This window comes from Atractosteus spatula, chromosome 5, assembly GCF_055471065.1.
Source record: "Atractosteus spatula isolate fAtrSpa1 chromosome 5, fAtrSpa1.hap1, whole genome shotgun sequence".
Taxonomy (NCBI): Eukaryota; Metazoa; Chordata; class Actinopteri; order Semionotiformes; family Lepisosteidae; genus Atractosteus; species Atractosteus spatula.
This window is the reverse complement of record NC_142710.1, coordinates 59902504-59918557: the sequence shown is the minus strand read 5'-3', so window position 1 is coordinate 59918557 and position 16054 is coordinate 59902504. Positions and strand designations below refer to the sequence as shown.

Below are 16054 nucleotides of genomic sequence, written 5' to 3'. Positions count from 1 at the left end.
ATTTTTTTGTGAACAAGTTTATTAAATTTAGCTAATCTAACAGAACAAATGAGAAAAAAAGTAATGTAGTTAATGTTATTCCCATCAGAAATGCATCAACAAAGCTAGTCTATTCATGATCCAATATTTAGTAACATTTCTTAAATATATTACCTTTTGTTGATGATACTATTGTGAGGGACAGGACTTAACAATGAACAGATTTAGGGTCTGTAAGGCTAGTGTGTAACTTGCAAACCTGTGTGTGTCCAGAATCATTCAAACAAAAACAATTTGGCAAAATAAAAAGCACGTGTTCTCTAGTAATCATATTTTGCATTCGAAAAACACCTGTTTTTCACAATGAACATAAGACCTTCACATAATAATATTTCTACATCTTATAAGAATTCAACCTGCTTGCTGAGTCCTCACAAATTTGATACTGTCATTTGATGCACAGCTATTAAACTTCCAGTGTGTGTCTGACCCATTTTTGAACAGTAATCTTTAAAAATGAATTAATCCACCTTTCCTCACCCACATATTTCATAATTAGCGTTCAGAGGCGTAACAACCTGTCTGTTTATAGTTTTTTACATCTGTGTATAAAAACACAATCCTCATAATCAAGGCCTCCATTCAAGGCTCTAAAAAGCCTCTTTCTGCTTTTCATAATGACCCAAAAGCGAATCAAATATTTCAATAATTAAACTCATTTAACACTTATTAAAATATACAGCCCTTCTCTCATTTTCTTGAGTGTTAAATTAATATATTCATGAACACTGCCACTCTATCATTTCAGATTTCTTCTACTATGATTTGGTAATTAGGTTGTTATAAAAAATTGTTTCTATTAAAAAAATGTTTAGTTGACAGTGTTGTTTTCTTTCACGAGAGCTGTACTAATAATCTTTTAAAAAACACCAGGTTATCACAAATTAACCTTCCAGACCAACGTAGCTGTAATTCTCCAAAGCTTTTATTAAGAGCCTTGAAGCACCAAAAAAACAGAATAATACAGTTAAATAATACAGACAGATACACATTGTTCCTCATTATCCTAATATAGTAATATAGAACACATTACATGAAACAAGCTGCAGCTGCTCTTGGATGAAAGTTCAAGGAATAGTTTTTTATAATCTTTTCATGTGGCATTTTCATTTAATGTATAGAGGCTTTTCAAAACTCTTTATATAACAGGAGGAAGCCTTCAGCATAAAAAGCTCAGGGGAAAATGCTCCTTTTCTAAGAGACTGGCGAAGGAACAGTAGGGAGTGTGAAACACAAACAAACCTTTGGGTATTACAGCTGTCTGAAACCTTCAGACAGGTTGTATATAGTCTTCTCTCCTTAGAGACAAGGGTTTTATTTAGAAGAATATGCAAATCCTTCTTTCTTAAGCATTGAGGGGACAAATCCAATACATGTTCACAGTTTAAGTTGTTCAGGTTCTCCAATTGGTATACTGTTCCATGACTATAACTTTATTTTCCTTCAAAGACTGTATCCAAGTACATGTTTCATTTTTTAAGTTCTTTTCAGATTGTACATTGTACATTGTAGATTGTTCTCTTATTTTCCTGGTTCATCAATGAACGAGCTCTCTCAGTGTGCAGGTTGAACCCTATAGTCCAGATATTGCTGGGTAACTGGGCTCAACTTGCTTTATTCTGGACTGTTCCAGCAGATGCTCACAATTGAACCCAGTGTCACAGTTTCACAATGGGCCCGAGGCTCCTGACCTTTAGTAGACTTAGTATCTTCAGGTCATCTCATAACACTATCACTCAAGCTTATCCCACAAATATTCCATTGGTTCCCTTTGGGTGACCATGAATGTCGATCCAGCACCAAACACTGTATGCACAAAGACGTGACTTTTCATCTCTAGGTATGGAGTAGATGGTGGTGTACAGACTTGTTCCAAGATGCTATACACATAGTATTGGGCAGTGAAGCAAATTTGTATAACATGTCCTTATCATAACTCAGCATGAATCAAACCCTACACCATCACTCCTGTACCAAGTGATCTTATGCAACGATACAGCGATACAACAATACTTTGGAAATTCATCTCCCTAGTGTAGTGTTGATAGAGAGCTGGCCATAAGATTAAATCTCCATTCATCTCAGAAAATCTTTCCATGTCCTGTGGCTAATTATGCAGGCATTTATTACCTAATATTCAAGAATTTAGCCATGCTGATGGCATCACAAGCCACAGTCTATCAGATGTATTCTGACCATTCTGTTACTAACTGGCTCACTTCCAGGCCCAATGACTGCATGCTCTGTAGGTCTGACCAACTAAAAACCAGTTGTGAAGATGTCAAAGGCAAATATTCCAGTCCTGCCTTAATGTATTGATACATGGTGCAGCATGAAGAGGCAAAGATTATCTCTAGTATTTTGTTATTTTATAGTTGGTCTAAGTTGAATATCATTAAAGAAAATCTTCTGTCAAATATGCTTTGATTTGGTATGGTTCTATGGTGAAAACAGGGTCAATTTTTCTTACCTTGCAACTTGGTTGATAACTGGGGCGAAGTTGGTTGGTCCATACAACTGTACGGTTCTTAGGCTTTGAAAGTAGGCCTCAAGCACACCTTCAATTCCAACACAGTTTGGGTTCTCATTGTCTGCATTCTGAAATGAAACAGCAGAACACAACGACTGGTGATTTTCCTCATTTATCAAACCAAACTTCAACCCATCCATTCCCTTTTAAAGCTTTATTCATCCACTGCCGAAAAAATGAAATAAAATTCCATCTTTTCACCAACTGAAATCCATTAAGTATTCAAATAATAAAAAGTTCTATGAATAATAATCAAGGAGGAAACTGTCAAATATAAAAGGCCTTTTTGACTTTTATGTACAAGAATGGAAATGATGCAAAGAAATGCTCTATAATATTTTCACATGCACGTAATGGAGTTTCAATGCTTTAATATATTACGGGAAGAGAGATAAGACACATTGAATAGCTGCATCAGTCATTTTGATTCTGACAATGGCTTTAGTGACTCTAAGCTTTGTTATGCATTGTTTTTTTCAGGTCATAGTAAATCCTGGAATATATTAATTTATCTGACAATGTAAGCCTCAGTATCAACTCTGCAAAGCAATAATGCATCAGGAATCAGAAACAGATTTAAAACATGTATAGCCTTTAAACTGGGCTCTTAGTGTTTGAGCATGTCATTGTGTAAATCAATGGATGAATGAACACATGAATTTAGATTTACTTTGTACGTGTCAGTACCATAAAAGTATAATGAGGTTCATTAACTGGGAACACAGCGATATATAAAATACTGCACCTTATTTAGAGGATTTAAGGTGCAGGATAAGGTTGACACAGAAAACAGGAGTGTAATTATAAAAGTGATGAGAACTAATCCAAGTGTCTAAAAATAACTGGTATGTTTATAGCTGCAAGACAGACAGATTAACACATTTCATTAGTGTCTGAATTATTGATTACTCCTCTACCAGAATTGGAAGGGCATTATTATGCAATGGACAGCCGTAAAGAAAACTATCCTTTCAGTTGTTCCCATGTTGGTAGGGCTATACACAATATATATTAAGAAATTGTGATTTTTCTGGTTTATTTTACATATTATTTGAAAATGCCTTATTCACCGTAGTGAATGCAAAATCCCTCCTTTTTGTGATTTCAACATTACCATCTTGTTTTAAAACCAGAGGCCAAATTATGGGCTCTTGTAATATAGCTGTTTTGTTCATTACTCTTATGACGGTAAAAAGCTTTACATTTGTTTTTTTATCAATTTATTAAAAGGTACTAAATGAGGTGGAAATAGACCACAGGTAGCTTTATTTCAAAATTGTCTCAGGTCTCTTTAAAAGGCCTGCACAAAATCTGGATGGTAATGTTGATATCACTAAAAGACAGCTATTGTGCTGAATGTGGCATTTTGATGCCACATTTGATGCCTATTCTAACTAATAGAAATTAGTCAAGAAATATGGCAAAATAATGCTTCATTATAACATCAAACAGTAGATGAGAATCTTTCTTTTGTATAGTTATGGTATTTGCGGTATTTTTAACTTACTAAGCTAGAATTCCTATGTAAGCTTCCTATACTGTACATGTAATATTCCTAACATGGTAAAGACTTTGGAGCAATCTTAAAGCACAGGACTACAAGAATGTGACTTCATACTTGATGTTTTCTAGCAATCAATACTTGTATTTTTAAAGTGGAAAATGAGTCTGGATGTGTGAACTACTATTAATGTCAGCAACCCTCTTCTGAGCTAATGTCTTATAAAAAGGGTATAAATAATTCAATAGGCCACTACTGTTTAGGTGCTGCAATTCAGCAAAGATACAGAGTCAAGAGTTCAGGTGAATTAGGACTGCAAGAATCACTGAGGTAGAGATCATCTGCTTTTATTTTGTATTTTTTTAAATTTAAAGTGTTTCTTCCAAATACAATATATTCTACTTTGCTTTAATTCAAAGTTTCATATGCCTGGCATCAAAACATCTCATATCATCTCCAATTCTTATAAACCCTAAAATTATTTTTATTCTCATTGTAAACGTACTGTAGTTCGGTTTTCAATGAAGAACTATCACCTTCCAAAGCTCATTATAGGTCTTGAATGGATTTCTCAGTTACTGATCACTTTGTCTGCCAATGTTCTCCAACCAGTGTGTATAGGTATGCATTCTCCCTTAAACTGCAAGATTATTCTAGGACTTGCTGCTTGAGCTTCTGGACTGTATCTTCACAATTATGAAGGCAATCACATTCAAGGAGCTTTGGGGTTCTCAACTATATTTAATAAGCCAGAATTCAAGCTTCTCTTCTGCCTCTACTCTTCTGCTGTCAGTCAAAAGGAAACATAAACAGTATGCTTTCCAGCTCTGATGTACTGTAAGTAATGTACACGGTAAAAAAAGGCCGGATATTTTTTCTTCAAGTCATCAAAAAATCACCAGAATTTACTTAACATCTGTCAAATGACCTCTAAGTGTTTATCCTTATCACCTAATTTATACCAGCAGTATACCGACTCCACTGATACAGAAAAGGTGCAGACACAGATGTGACACACAAGCCAGGAGCACAATGAAGCTTGCATCACAAAGTGCAGAGCTTCAGTCTGCTCTGCAAAAATCCAAACGTCTTTCCCTATAGACTTAACCAAGAGTCATGCCTTCCATTTAAGTATTTTTGTGCCAAGAGGCACAAGGGCTATCATGGTCAAATTGCAAGGAAAGGAAGTATGTAAAAAGGGGTAAATTCCACAATATTTGTGTGGGAGTACTCATTATAAATTGTGTTGAGATATCCCTATTCTTTAATGTCCTACAGTGGGTAGCATATGGTTATTAACTGGAGTTCTACTAGGTAAACTGTATCTCTGTATTATGCAGTTCAGTGCTACAGCTGTATAATTAGACATATTATAAATGACACTAAGCTCCAGAAACACCACAAACAGCTCTCTATCTCACATGGGCACCTTTTGGGTGGCTTGCCACTCCTAATATAAGTCAAAACATTAAAAGCTGTTGAATCCAATTTTTTATGGTAAAGATGAGGATTAAAACTGGCAAATATGCTTCATCTTATTCAATGGCACATATTCATCTTTCACCTATTGAAGAAAATAACAAGAAGTGACAGCCTTTATACATTTTTTGGTGATGTACATTCTACATTTTGCAAAGGAGTTACACACTCCATTACTCTGGGGAAAAAAAAAACGTAACTCTTACTGAGCGTTTAAAGAGGTGTAACCAATTTATGTTTTAAATTAACCACATTTGTGTCATTCTCAAAACAAGCTGATTCTATGACTGTATCTTCAAGACAGCCTGAAGTGAAATCTGCAGTCACTGCTTCTTCACCCTTTTGTGTCTAGACACCTAACATGACAGCCATATCAATGCTTTTACATGTACTCGGCGTGAATCTGGCAGTTGTGCAAAATGTCTGTACTCACTACTCACACACATAATGGAGGACAATACAAATGACAAATTAATTTTGTTACCTTGTAGTTTTTGTGGCATAGTGACTAAGGTGTTTAACCTAACAACTAATTTAAATACATCTTAAAAAGGCTGTTTTAAAAAAAAGGCATCTTAAAAAGTCCAAACCGAACAGGAAGGTCCAACACAGACATGACACATACTACAGTTAAACATTTATGTAAGACTGAGTTTGCAAATGAGTCATATCAGAGAGGAGGCACTAAATGCCTCTTGTTATGTTTAAAAAGTATCTGAAATAATAAACCATAATTGCATAGATAAACTTCATGAGGCTAGCTTTATGTAAATAAAAAGTTGATTGCGTGAGAAAAGTTGTTTTATATATATGCAGAGGAGGAGGATCTGTGTGGTTCTCCCCAAATAATGGAATCATGACAACACAATCCAGTCTACTGTGTAGCACCATTAGTTTCAGTTTCAAAAGCACAATTTAATATTTTGAAAGCTCCACCAAAGTCTAATGAATATTTCATGAAGAACACTCAACCTTAACTGGTATATCTAAAATTGGTGTGCTACTCCAAAAAAGAAATGTCATATTGCATTGGCAGAAATTACCGTATAGAGCAACATAAAGTGTGTCTTTTATACATTTTTCATACATTAAAACTACCTTTGCATGGCAAAATGTCACCTTTTGCATGCAAATAAACCTTGATATTAACAATATACTAGAGTGGAGAGCTGTGTCAGCAAGCCAGTTGTAAAGGGAGCGGTGGAGATTAATTCCACGCTAAAAGCAACAGAAAAAAAAGGAAGAAAAAACATTTCAGCTATGGATTTTCTTCAGGGGAGAGAGGAAGAAAACACTAATATGAGCCAAAGGGTGCAGATTCCTGGAGATGTGTGGAAGGCACCTACAGTATCTCTAAATGAAGGGAGAGATGAGAATTTTCTGGAGATGGAAATGCTGAGAATACTAATTTCTTTCTTATCACTATTGTATAGAATTCTACCTTCCAACCTTCCCTTACAATTTCTTGTCCAGACCACAAAATACGATGCTGAATGTTCCCAACAACCAATAATAAACAAAATGTTGTTCATTTCATTCCCATCATCACTGGTTAAATGGTATATTTTTATTTTATATTTCATTCAAACATTCAAACTGTTTACTTGTTTGGTTGTACATTGTCTACTGTTTGTATATTGTCTCGATGCACTGTCTGCACTTTGTGGTTTTACACTTGTTTTAAAAATCGAAAGACTTTCTGTAAGTAAGAATTCCGTTGTACCAGTACATGTACCGGTTACGTATGGCAATAAAGTTCAAGTTCAAGTTCAAGTTAGAAGACAGAGGTAAAGAATTTTTAATCTCAATCGAAAGTAATGGAGTGTACAAAAATTACTTATCTCCAAGCCTCAAGTCAAGAGAGAGCATTAAAGCATTTGAAGAAAACTTTCTAATGACATTACTTCAAGCCATTTCTGCAAAGAACAGCCATGAAATTTACTTTCCCTGTATTCATGCTATGGGTGTTTCCATACTTTCCACATATTGTTCCAGTCTATGATAAATGTTTTGTTTTCTTATTGTCTTTTTAGGGCTGGTGTAATCTTTTCAAACATTCTAATGGTTTTTAACTTAATGGCTAAAAGAGTAGAAAATCTTTATTGGTGTCAAAATAATATAGAGTATGTGGTACCATGAGAAAGAAAAAAATAATAAAAAAGGAGTTCTTTTTTATAAAATTTATAAACAACATTCAAAGCGTGTACTGTAAATTAATCACCTTATAGTAAACAGCTAAGTTAATATACATGTAATAGGTTTTGATTCTATGTCATCTTAAACACAAGCAAAAGTAATGAATATTGTAATCCTTAAGGAACTAACTATGAGGTTCGTAGACTTACAGTATAACTCACTACCAATCAAATGGAGAGCAACCTCTTCATGCTTGTAACCTTTTGTGCATGAAGAACCTAAAGTTTTTCCTTACCTTAATGGGCCTATGACAATTTTTAATTGGGTATTCTGCAGTGATTTAGCTTTTAACACTCATAATTTTCCATATGGAATTAGCAGTATTACTGTATGTACAGCCATACACAGAAGGACATGTGATGTAATTGAAAGCAAAGGCTCATAATGTGTTTAAGATTGGTTAGTTTAATTACCATTTCACTGAGCAGCAGTATTTTTGTTATCCAGGAAGGAGTAGCAAACAGACATCCTGTTAAGGCTCATCATTTATTTACAAACCACTGACTGTGGAGGAATCCCCTTTGTGATTCTGTCCTTTATATTCAAACACAAACACATCACAGTTACTAAAAAAATCTTGGGGAATAAAGAACCGATTTAGAATGTAATTTTGAAACATTTGCTATATTACAACGCTACAGCTTATAAAATATGACTGCTGCTTAGCCCAAATCAGAAATCCCTCAAAAATAGATTTTCAGTCCTTAGAAACCACAATGCTAATTTACTGTCACTTTGCCATGGCTGGAATAAATTTAGGAAAAGGAACCGGAAAAAAAATTTGGAAGGGGGCATTTCCCCAAGGATGCTGACCACCTTGCTCATTTCATACAAATGCTTCCTTTCACAAGCTGTAAATATGCGAGAGCCTCTGGGAGCTCCAGAACCAAGATGGCTTCGGCCACAGCCTCAGGGGTCCGATGTTTCTATTGAGAAATGAGCTGAAATTCACCTCTTACAGGAGGCAAAGAGCCTGTTCAGCAAATGTTCATGAACAATGCAAACAAATAAAAGTAAAGTCACTCAGGGGGACCCAGGCTGAGTTATGAAACTTGGCTCTCTGTATAATTTAAAGATGCTCGTCTGTAAATTCCTCTAGTTGGAAGTGTTATTTTTCTTTTTCTAATTTCACAGCACCTTTCGGGTTGATTTGTTACCTTGTAATGCTTTATTGCACACATTTTTCCTCAACAGTGATTTAACTTTGCCTAGTGTAGCTATACTGCAGTATGTGGACAATTATACTGTAAATCTTAAACATACAGTACAGTATATGGACAATACATGTTGACCATTGTCGAGTATGTAGGTATTTTGTTCAGTGAAACAAGTAATAGGTTTATTCCATGCTGAAAAGAGAAGAAAGAAAACACAAATGTTTAGGCTGTGGAGCCTTCTTCAGGTGTGAGAAAGACAGGGCAGTAAGCAAAGGTAATGTACCGGGAGAACAAAAGCTGGGAGAGAAGAGGAGCGGGAGGCGGGAACAGTTGATAGTGGCCAATCAGGTAGTGTGAAGTCAGGATAGGAGAAGAGAGGTTTGAAATGAAACCTATAATGAATAGAGAGAATGTACTGTAGAAGAAAATTAGTCTGTTGTTGAGAGAAGGGGGGAGGGTGTGATCCTAGCTACAGGATAATTTTAGTTTCTGTAGTCTTTCTGATGTTGGAGTTACGAAAACCAGCTTTGAGAACACAGTGTACCATTTTGTTAGTCCATTTCCTGTTAAGGCTCATCATTCTATTTAATCAAAAATGCCAAAGAAATTCTTCTTTCACTTGACTGTCCAACACATATTCTTAATTCTGTTGCATGATTAAAAAGAGGGAATGTACATGGTGAATGAGACTTCACTTGGGAAAAATCAAAGTTTTGTGGACAGGAAGTTAAAATATTGGCTACATTTATAAAACACTTCATAAGAAATAGTGATATTGCAAGTTCCTTATTGACATTACTTAAGCGGTGTCTTGAAGCAATTAGAACGCAAATTAAACAGTCAAGTGCATGACTATGAATTCAAATGGAAGTTACTATATGATGTAACTGTATAAGCTTTGATTAGACTGCATCCACAAAACTGCATACATATTTTCTGAAGGTACAATAGGGATGCTGATGCTTTAGAGATATGTAGAAAAGCAAAAATAGCTTTATATCTGCCTACAAGAGTGGAGTACGAAAGAAAAATCACTTTATAACAATAATGACAACAATCATTGCAATCACCACCATAATGATCATCACAACTCTCTCCAGTATGTCCTTCATGAGGACTTCTCAAAAAACACTGTAAAATGAAAAATATCAAAACAACGATTCTTAATAAAAGTCTATTTAATCAAATAGGATGTGAAGTGAGGTTTATGCTACAAAGAAGAACATCCAAACTAGTCTAGGTGCATCAACACAGTCTTACAGATGGTCCTTCATCTTTAGGACTGACAACAATCTTACATCAGAGGAATGAAAACTGCAACCAGACAAAAGATCAATAATGTAAGGGACTAAGTCATTAAAAGCCTCAAAAGCAGGAAGGTAAAGCCATCTCTCTTCCACTATCATCCAAACACAAAAATAGCTGCATCTCAAAACTGTGACATGAAACTGAATGTAGAATTCTGCTTACCAGAGGAAACACATGAGAGATTTTCCCATCTGGTGGCAATTTGGCTCCAAAGCCATAAGCTGGGAAAAGCTTATCGCTGTCGTAATCCTGAATGATCTCTCCCACCGCCTTCAAGGCCATGGCGTACGCATTCATCTGGTATGGATTCATGTAGTGCAGGGAGGTTGGCTGGGAAGGATTTCCTCAAGGGGAAGGAAAGTGGGTTGTTGGTAACTTAGTAAGCATACCGCTTATATGAAATAAAACAGGACTTTGAGAAATAAAGTTTAATATTACTATCAAGAGGACGTTTAACTGGTGATGAACTGTTTTAATAAACTTTTAGCTTTCCCATGACGTGATGCATTACTCCTTTTGACATCGAGTTTTCCTGTGGGCAAGTTGTGAGAAACGTTTTACTGCTAAGTGGGAATTTTGTCCATCTTGTACAAAGGTGACTGTGTTTTTTCAGCGCATTTTGACCAATAAATGCCATTTTTGAGGCTGCTTTAGGCCTTAATTTGTGGTAGATTACTTTACAGATTCTAAGACTTACCATTAGAAGCAGTGAAGTCTATTGCAACGGTGAAGTTCAGCTGAGTTCTGAGGAGAGGAAAAGCAAGATTAAAACCACAAAAGACGGAGTGAGATAAATGTTACACTTCATACATTAGTATTTTCTTCCTTTTAGGGAAAACATTTTAATTTCACATATAAATGTCCAAGTTTACAGTAATGAAGTCAAACATACCGTGTTTTAAAATCTTTCTCCGCCTTTGTCATAACTGATACACGTTTTGTTTTTTATTCCTCTTACGGTGGAATGGCATTGGGATTATTTTGTGTACTGAATGAGAATTCCATATAAAATCAGACTTAGAGAACTCGAGATGACAAAAGTACTTGTGCTACTCGCTCTATATTTCTGCAAAAATAAAGCAGCAGATTGATTCACACGTTTACTCTCAAAAGATAAGAGATAAAAGATGCTGCACAAATGAAGCATGGATAGGCCCTACAGAGTGAGTAGAAAATTGAGTTTACTTTCCAGGTTTCTCTCAGTAATGAACACTCATTTTGTTCAACTTCTATACATAATCATGAATGATAATTCCTTACACTTATATGTATCACTTTTCTGGACACTCCACACAAAGCCCTTTACAGGTAATGGGGACTCCCCTCCACTGCCACCAATGTGTAGCCCCACCTGGATGACGTAACAGCAGCCATAGTGCACCAGTACGCTCACCACACACCAGCTCTCAGTGGGAAATAGAACAGAGTGATGAAGCCAGTTCATAGATAGGGATTATTAGGAGGCCATGATTGGTAAAAGCCAAGGGGAGATTTGGCCAGAAGACTTTAAGTAGGGTGACGTCTACTCTTTTCAAGAAATGCCCTTGGATTTTTAATGACTGCTGACAGGCAGGACCTTGGTTTTACATCCCATCTGAAGGTCGGTGCCTTTTTTATAGTATAGTGCCCCTGTCACTATACTGAGGCATCAGAACCCACACAGACCGCAGGGTGAGTGCCCCCACTAACACCTCTTCCAGCAGCAGCCTCAGCTTTCCCAGGAGGTCTCCCATCCAGGTACTGACCAGGCTCACACCTGCTGAGCTTCAGTGGGTTGCCAGTTGTGCACTGCAGGGTGATATAACTGCTGGGGAACTGGGGATGTAATCCTTATCCGACATTACATTTTTCTTACCAACAGATGAGAACACAAAATGTACCATGAAAAGGATAATAAGTTGCAGCATAAAAATGTATATTATTTTAACTTGACTAATATACTAAAACCTAATTATAGTATCTTTTTTCTCAGATTTAAAAAATGTGAGATTTTTTTCTCTTTAGGTTGTGTTAGAAAACTTGTAGGAAAGCAATTTCAATAAATAATACAGGAGAATGTGAATAAATAAGGCTCAGGTGAGCCTTTATATATAAGCCACTGAATTTCAGAGTTGAAGCTTATTAATTACTGAATAACTGAATCAATTAGCTCTCATAGTAATACACATAACAGAAAGCTAGCTAAACAGAAAGACAGGCAAGCAGGCCGGCACATACATACAGTGCCGTTTACAGTGGGTTGATTTGGTGTGTTAAAAATACATGCTTTCTGTGTACTGTAGTTCCACTTTGTATACAGCTCTGTCCTGGTCTGGTTATGTAATCTCTTCACTGCTTTCATTATATCCTTAATGAATACCCCATACAACCTACATCAATATTGTGTTACAATGCAAAATAAGGTTTGTGGAATGCTGTTTTGACTAATCACTTTCTCACTTTCTTTCTAACTAATATCTAAGTTAGGAGCTAATATCTTTCTAAATGATCTGTAAGGAAGTTTCCTCATCTTATTTTTTCATAACCCCTTTCCTATTCCACAGCAATGGAAAATACTCCAGCCCTGCTCTGATGAGAAATGCCAGAAAGCCCAATTCATTTCACACTGCAATGTTTATAAGTAATGCCATTTAAAGAGGAAACTGAGAGAGATACCGAGAGAGAAACCACTCCTGCAAATCTGTTTTGGAATGTCACACAAAAATAAACTTTTTCCAATATACAGTACTGAGGAAAATACTGCTAGTATATTTTCTTCAAAGGCAAAGAAAACGCTCTGCAGATTCGTACATAAATATGATGCTATTTATATTCATGTATTATTTTATGCAACTGTATATGGGACATACTGAGTGCTTTTTCACAGTTTAACAATTTTGGTAATACATTTGGAGTCCATAAAACGTCTATCCAGAGGGATAAGATTTGTCTCCACAATACGTAAATGCTTTCATAACATTTCTGCACAGGGAGCCCCAATAAGCAAACAATAAGTGACCTTTAGCACACAATAAAAGACCTTTGCATGGAATTGTATTATGCGCAAAAGGGACATTTATTGTTTTTAATATGAGCTTCCTTCTCTTGGGGATTTCTACGTAAAAAAAAAAGAAAATATTTTTAGAAGAGCCAATATTGCATTTTTCCACCTCTTTTATTTAAAAGTATAACTTTTGCTTTATTCTTATTAGGCATTTACAAACGTTTTGATCAAAGTTAAAATCAACTAACAAAATCAAAGCCTTATCATCCTGTTAATAGGATATCATTTCAAATCCTAGAAGACCAATGCAGTAGTACTCCAGGCGTGTGGTAAAATGTCACTGATTACAAAACAAAGAAACCCAAGAATGAATAAATGCCTGTAAGAGCTGTTTGTCTATGGGGTATACCCTATTATCTGCAAAAGACTATGCAAACCTTCATCCTAGATAGCTGAATCCAGAACTGAATACTAAAGTTTTGCAACTGGATATGTGATTAAATTATAGATTACAATTTTCAAAGACAGGATCAATTGATAGAACTATTAGAACAGGGCTGTCTTCCCCCTCCTCACTACATAGTAAGGCAGGTGGTTCACTAAGCGACCTTTAATTCTGAGCCAAACCTCCATGGGGATACTAGTCTCTGTACCCTGCAGAATACACTTCAAAGACAACCCAAAATATTTCACAATAAAGATACTGTACGTCCGAGCTGATAGTTTTGAAAACATGCAAGAACACAACATTAAAAGGATATTTCTATAACAAATCTTTAATATCCATGCAAATCCTGACTCAATGTAGAAGTTAGTAAGACCTACAGTATAGTATGATTCCAAATGAAAGTTCGAGAAATTTAAGATTCAAGTTCATCCTAAAATAAAAATTAAAGCTGCAACAAAATAATGCATTTTTTTCCCCTGCCAATAGACAAAAGGAGTTTACATCTGGGGTCCCTTGAATGTATGCTACCAGTCTTTCTGCTACCAGTTTTGCCTCGCCCAAAAATGAGTTTTAGGCAGACTTCATCTTTTGATCATGAAAAGGGGATTCATACCCCACTTTGAAAATGTGCTGAATTTTGCTAATGCACTTTCTTCAATGTGAGCAATATGCAGGACAAGCTTGGTGTATGTCATTTCTTGCAGTAGCAGCGAAGGTCTCTGAGCTGCATGGAATTGGTAAACATGGCTATTTTGTGGCCACTTGAGAGTACATGGCTGCATTTGGATGTTTGAACAAATATAACATCTTCACTGACTAGTTTTCTTCAGCCTTTCATGCTGATGACCACTGGTGTCCCTTCCAGCTAATTAATGACCTTTGATGCACTACTCTGAATTAAAGCTGCTGACAAACACAGGAGACAGGAAAACCCACATCATGAACAGCAGTAAAAGCATTTTCTAACTGTGCTTCGCTTCGTTTCCAGAAGCAACCATTCTGACACATCAGAAAATGCATATGCAAAACACAGTGATTGTGGCACATGTATCCCTAAAAGGAGCTGTTTCAGAGTTGTGTAACCTACAGGCATAACCGCATTCATGTGCACTACAGTATACATCTGCACAGATCTAACTGCAAGGTTCCCAGTAGTAAGTAATAATGAGAAAGTTTAACCTAATGCAATTATGATATTTTGACTTTATTTTTTACTTTGAAACCAGTTGAACATGTACAGTAATTGATGGTGCCAATGTGAAAAACAAATTAAATAGTGAGTTGACAATTTGACAACATTGAACTGTTTACTTTATAAGCTCCGAATTAGCCACATATACCCAGAGTTCTAATATTTATAGGAGGTATTATGTTTATATACAAATATGAAAGATTTTCTACAATACTAATGAGGCAATCCAACAGGATAATTTACTATAACACATTGATAGCATTTGGATAACCAGGGAGTTTAAGGATCCATGGCATTAGAAAATAGCCCTTAATGATAATTTTCAGTTTTACCCTCCTCTGATGAAATCCACAAATGTGTATTCAGATTCCACTTTGAATGACAGCAGAGTTACCTTAATAAACAGAGGGGAAATATTCAAGTTAAAAAAAGGAAGTAGTCATACCATTTCCTCCCTGTCATTATTCCATTTCATTTGATTCTATTTAACAAAGCAAACATGGTCACAATGTTCTCTGAAATAGTAAAAGAAAATTACATTGTTTTTCACTAATTGCTTATCAGAAATTCTTTGTAAAAATCTATTTGCTCATTAAACCGTTTCTTCTTCAGTTTCTTGTCTCCTATGGTAACAATAATACCTTCATGCTGTAAATATGCACATGCCAAAAACACACGCCTTTTTTAAGTACCTTGCTTGTTTGGCTCCTTATAGCTTAACAGTCCAAGAATCTAACACAGCCATTTCTCAATGGATCTAAGAGTTTTAACATCATGACTGGACTCATGTTTCAGAAACCACAGGTATGCAAGACATTCCTCCTATTTTCAAACCAAATTTCATTATGAACCTTCACTTTTAACTATTAGCACATTAAATACCACCAGCTCCTTTCTAATTCTTCTAAACAGTTTTTAACTAAAACTTCATTTTTACTTACTGTGCCTGAATTTATGTATTTTTTCTTTTTGCCTTTCTTCTTCGGATTTAGAACCTTCAGAAACACAAAACAAAGCAGAAAAATATTATAACCAAACCGCAACTTCAGAAAAATAAAAGATAATATGAAACTGAGATTCTGTAATGGATTAAAAAGACCATCAGTAGGATTTCACAAACTCTATGGCTCCAGTATTCTGTAGACCCATGTGTTTGTAAAGTTGTTAGGGTCTATCGTAGTTGACCAATTGATACTTTAATTTACAGTATTTGCTGTCATT

The 16054-nt window shown here is 35.6% G+C and overlaps 1 protein-coding gene across 1 annotated transcript in view; it reads right to left on the bottom strand.

Annotated features, from left to right (window-relative positions):
- cpne9 (copine family member 9) overlaps positions 1-16054 on the bottom strand; it is a 119417-nt gene that overhangs the window by 15421 nt on the left and 87942 nt on the right. Inside the window, exons 10-14 of the mRNA XM_088915805.1 lie at positions 15775-15828; positions 15166-15227; positions 10908-10954; positions 10373-10554; positions 2510-2637 (exon numbers count right to left, since the gene is read on the bottom strand). Coding sequence (XP_088771931.1) covers positions 2510-2637; positions 10373-10554; positions 10908-10954; positions 15166-15227; positions 15775-15828 — 473 coding nt within the window. The remainder of the gene's footprint in view (positions 1-2509; positions 2638-10372; positions 10555-10907; positions 10955-15165; positions 15228-15774; positions 15829-16054) is intronic.